The sequence below is a fragment of the Urtica dioica genome, chromosome 11 (assembly GCF_054948205.1).
Source record: "Urtica dioica subsp. dioica isolate 48M chromosome 11, U.dioica_male_clone48M_v1_H2, whole genome shotgun sequence".
In the NCBI taxonomy this organism is placed as follows: Eukaryota; Viridiplantae; Streptophyta; class Magnoliopsida; order Rosales; family Urticaceae; genus Urtica; species Urtica dioica.
The window spans coordinates 2565310-2569915 of NC_142766.1; the positions used below are offsets into that span (position 1 = coordinate 2565310).

General features: G+C 38.1%; 1 protein-coding gene across 3 annotated transcripts; it reads right to left on the reverse strand.

Moving 5' to 3' along the window:
* Positions 1-655: 655 nt before the first annotated feature.
* LOC149380673 (Dormancy/auxin associated family protein) lies at positions 656-2302 on the reverse strand. Of its 3 annotated transcripts, XM_089630785.1 has the most exons (4): positions 2158-2302; positions 2000-2123; positions 1628-1798; positions 656-1076 (listed from the first exon to the last, which is right to left on the reverse strand). In XM_089630785.1, the coding sequence occupies exons 2-4, from the start codon at positions 2112-2114 to the stop codon at positions 967-969; spliced, it is 396 nt and encodes a 131-aa protein (XP_089486911.1). In that variant the 5' UTR covers positions 2115-2123; positions 2158-2302; the 3' UTR covers positions 656-966. The 3 variants fall into 3 exon arrangements, with proteins under 3 accessions (XP_089486911.1, XP_089486910.1, XP_089486912.1); XM_089630784.1 differs by having other exon boundaries at positions 656-1069; positions 2000-2234; XM_089630786.1 differs by lacking the exon at positions 656-1076 and adding an exon at positions 1332-1550 and having other exon boundaries at positions 2000-2234.
* Positions 2303-4606: the final 2304 nt, after the last annotated feature.

The following is a 4606-nucleotide window of genomic DNA, read 5'->3' on the forward strand; positions in this document are numbered from 1 at the left end:
TATCTCTAAATACAGACGAACCTAGTAAAAGAGAGAGAGTAATAAAAGATGTTGAACGATAGGTGAAGCTTCTAACGTGTGCTTGAGTAATAAAAGATGTTGAACGATAGGTGAAGCTTCTAACGTGTGCTTGTATGTGAAAATGTAAATTGTCCTTGCTTCAGTCTTGCTTTCTTTTATGTAGACTTTCAAGTCGAGTTCGTGAGGTGATCAATCCGACGTCTTTGACAGTTTCTTGAATAACCGCTCTCAAAATGTGTATAGTGTGTGATTACTTGTTTGTCTACTCAGCATAACCATCGAAGTGAGCATTTTATTTAAGTTTGAGTTTGTTTACACGTGCTTATATTTAATTTGACTAATCTTTGACCTCTCAGCTTCTCTTTTCACCGAAATTTTACTCGTTAAAATTCGTTCTTATCTAACTTATTTGACTCGAGCTCGATGCTAAATTTTTTTTCTTTTCTGTGCGTCTGCGCTCTTGCTCAAACTTTGCAAATTATACGAGTAACAAAGTTAATGAGAATTATTCACTCCTGATTTTTTTTTAAAGGTACACTCCTGCATTCATTTATAGATATTTCTTTTCTTCTTTTTCGAGTTTCTTCCGTCAAACCATTACATATAAACGGACGCAGAAATATAAAAAGAGTAAAAAGTAAAAGCCCGAAGATAGCGCACTAATTATATTCACAAGTCAGAACAAGAAGTAGAGCTATGGTGCTATACATTACAAACCCCTAGGATGACACACTCACTCGCATCCCTCTCTAACTCGCAAATATAATACCAGCTGCGTTATGCATATAGTTTTTAATTACTTCACATATAGCGTTAAAATACACACATCAACAGAAGCTCAGCCGCAAACACACAGAAACCACGGATCTACAAAAACACAATTAATACGCATGGTAACATTTATAGTAGCTACGTGGGTCACGGAACGGAGATGATGATCATATCTCACATGTCGTAAGGAGAAGTAGGGCTGTTCCTTGGTCCAGTTGTTTCGCTTGCCTTCTCGAAAGCGTCCGATGTCGACTTTCTCCGAAATCGAAACGACTCTCTGCCTCCTACCAAAACATTCCATGAGTAACACTTTTCCAATTAGACCTTCTATTTCATATATTCTTCTATTTTATCGTATTAGTTCATTCAGAAGCATATTCAAACACACATTAATCCGTGGCCAATGTGATTTTCTATCTTCCTAGTTCAAATAGCCAACAGTATGTGTGTTTGACACCCACCTAATTTTAACGAATATTATTACTTTGTGACCTGAATCTCTGAATGTAAATTCTATTTCTATGGACCCATGACTAATATAAGGAAACTGTCTTCGTCCTTGATAAGGAAACCATGCATAGTATAAAAAAAAAACAAAGTACTGTTGGGGACAGAAATGTCATTTCGTTCCCGACAAAAAAAAATACAGCCACTACTCTTTTTTATCCACTAATCCACTTGGACTCGGCCACCTCCACGAAATGACAAAAGTAACCCTCGTGTAGAGTCTGTCCAAAAATCATAGAGACTCTTTTGTCCTAAGCGAGTGACAAACAGAATCAGGTCAAGCGTCAACTCTAAACAGAAAACCGAGGGTATTTCCGACATTTTGTACCTGAAAATGGGGAAACCGGTGGGGTTGACCCGGCCGGCGAACCCAGAGGCGAATCGGTTTGGGTATAGCCCGGTGGTTTAACGATCATGATGCTGCGCGTGACCTTCACCGCCGTCTGCGACGTGTCATCTCCGCCGTACGATGGTCTCGCGCTGCTTATTCCCTCCGACCCTGTTAATCACCAAAACCAAATAATATATCCGATCCTTTACAACAAAACGGTAGATCTAATGAAACGGTACGTCATATTCGAGTTCCATTTGTTCTATATATATATATATATATATATATATATATCATGCGCGTTACGTGACTGATCTGTATTGATCGTGTTTGTGATGGCAATATTGTAATTTTAACCGGCTATTATACCCTTGCCGGAAATCGGACGTTGACCAAAGGAAGAATACTTCCGAAGCTTTCCGAGACCATTTTCCGGTTGAGGTCCGGCCACGGTGTCATCCCAGAGCTGATCCAGTAAGCTCATCTCAAGTTCGCAAACGAGTGAAAAAAAATTATGATTAAAAATTGAGGAAGAAGAGAGACTCAAGATTCGAAGATCTCACTCTGGCCAGATAAGAGCGGGTTGCAAGGCCTTGCGGGGTTATTTAAGGTTAAGAGGGTCCGATAAAGATCGAGCTTGATCGCGGGATCATGAGCGATCTGCACCGTTAGATTGGCCTGGATGGTGGGCGTATGACGTGGCCAATAGATCGATTAGCACGTCATTAGGATAAGACCGATATGACAGGTGGGGGCCATCGGCTTGATAAAATTAAGGGATAATGGTGACACGTGGATGGAAACATGTCGAGTCACGTGACGGGCTGGTTTTGTTTGATCTGCTTCGGAATGACTAGAATACCCTAAGACCATCCAGGTAGCTATGAAACAGGGTCAGAATTGGATTTAAATTACAGTGGGTGCCACCAAGGATAAAAATACCCTTTTAGTTGCCGTTTCGAACCCTAATTTACGGAAAATCGTCATGTCGATGGAAAATCGAACGGAAAAATTGTGGAAAATGACAAGTGAAATGCCGTTTTTAAATGAAAAATCGACGTGCCGACGGAAAACCGAACGGAAACAATGTGGCAAAATATATTTAAAATATATACATATAATATATTTACATTGTATGTAATATATATATATATATATATATATATATATTTTAATTTTTAAACATATATAAAAAATACATTATGTATATAATCTTTTTTTAATAGAAAATTGTATATATATAATATTTTATAAATGTGTGCTACTAACGTATATATTATTTTTTATAATTTGTTTTTTAAAAAACGATAGTAAAAATAGAAAACGACAACAAAAAATTTAAAACGACAGCTAAAAAACAAAAACTACACAAAATGTATCAAAATACTTTGACATATATATATATATATATATATATATATATATATATATTCAATAGTATTAAAAAGTTAGTTAAAAAAAACTACAAAAAAACAAAAAACACTACAACAACAGCAGCAAAAAAAAAAAAAAAATCCGAGTACTTTTGTAGGTGCTTGTAATGACTCCTCAAGGTGCTTGCTCACGAAATTTAGAGGTTTCGTGACCTAGCTGCGGGACAACAACGTCACGAAACAGGTACTTCCTCGTCACAAAGTTTCCTGATTTGTGTCATCCTAGTCACGAAATCTAAAAACACATTGGAATTAGAAAACACACTAGAATTAGAAAACCAAAGCCATTACAAAATAAACACCCTCAATTTAAACAAAAAAACATTACAAAAACCATTGGTTAGGCATCTAGGTGACAAGCAATTACAAAAACTCAATCTTGATGTCATGGCACACCGTCACTCCGGTTTTGGCCGACCGCCGATAGCAGTTTGTTTGAGACAAAAACTCTCTCCACACCCGGGACTTCCACAATAGCTCGCACTACTTTCAAATCAGTTTTTCATGTCTCGCCGATTTGGATTGGTAGCATGGAGCCTGCGATCAATATGGGGTGATGTCCATCCCCATCGGAATGATTCTCCACGTAGTCATTGAATTCAGCCTTGGCGACCAAGTTGTTCACCAACTCTATGAAGAAGTCTCATACGACATTGCCCCATGGATAGGTGTCGAACATGTCAGGGTCGTCCACCATCTTAATGTAGCTCGTGGTAGGCAACTTGAGACTCTTCTCGACCAAGAGGAGGACTTTGTACAAAAAGTGAATGAGAAGAAGTCTCACTCTCTTTTCTTCCGACCAATCCTTGCTGATCTCACTTGCGGCAACAATGTTGCCATTTTTTTGGAAAAACGCGCCCTTGCAAAACGTTTCATCATACAACCCTTTCAAAACCACATCCTTATAATCTTCTTGCTCTCCGTAGTTCGGAACAAACCTCAGTCTCGTGATCATAGCGAAACGCTCATTCGTGAACTCCCTCGGTCATCCACCAATCTCTATTATCAAAGACTGATTCAATGTACAAGCCCCGTCGAAATACCATGATCTTAATACCAACTGACTTAACAATCCTGGATGATTTGGTGATCAAGGGTGTGTCTAAGAATTGCCCAAAACAGGATTTTTGGAATAGAGCTTAACGCGAGGTCATGCATGTCTCTTCCTCGAAATCATCCAGGTCTCCGTGGAAGTTGAAAGAATATCCCTCTTTGGTATCCACTTCTTCTATATGGCAATTCCAACCCTGAATCAAATCATAGAAATAAGGTCAATACACTAACCACGAAAACAGGTCAATTTAGTGACAACATTGTCACGAATAACAATTGTTTCGTCACCATGTTGTCAAAAAATTGAAATTTTCATGACCTCACATTTGTCACAAATTCACTTGCTCCGTGATCAATATTGTCAGGAAATCAACTGTGTTTTGACTATGTTGTCACGAAATAATGAAGTATTTTACTATACAAACGACATTGTGTCACGAAATCACTACAATCACTAGATTTCGTGACAATAATGATCACGAAATTAATG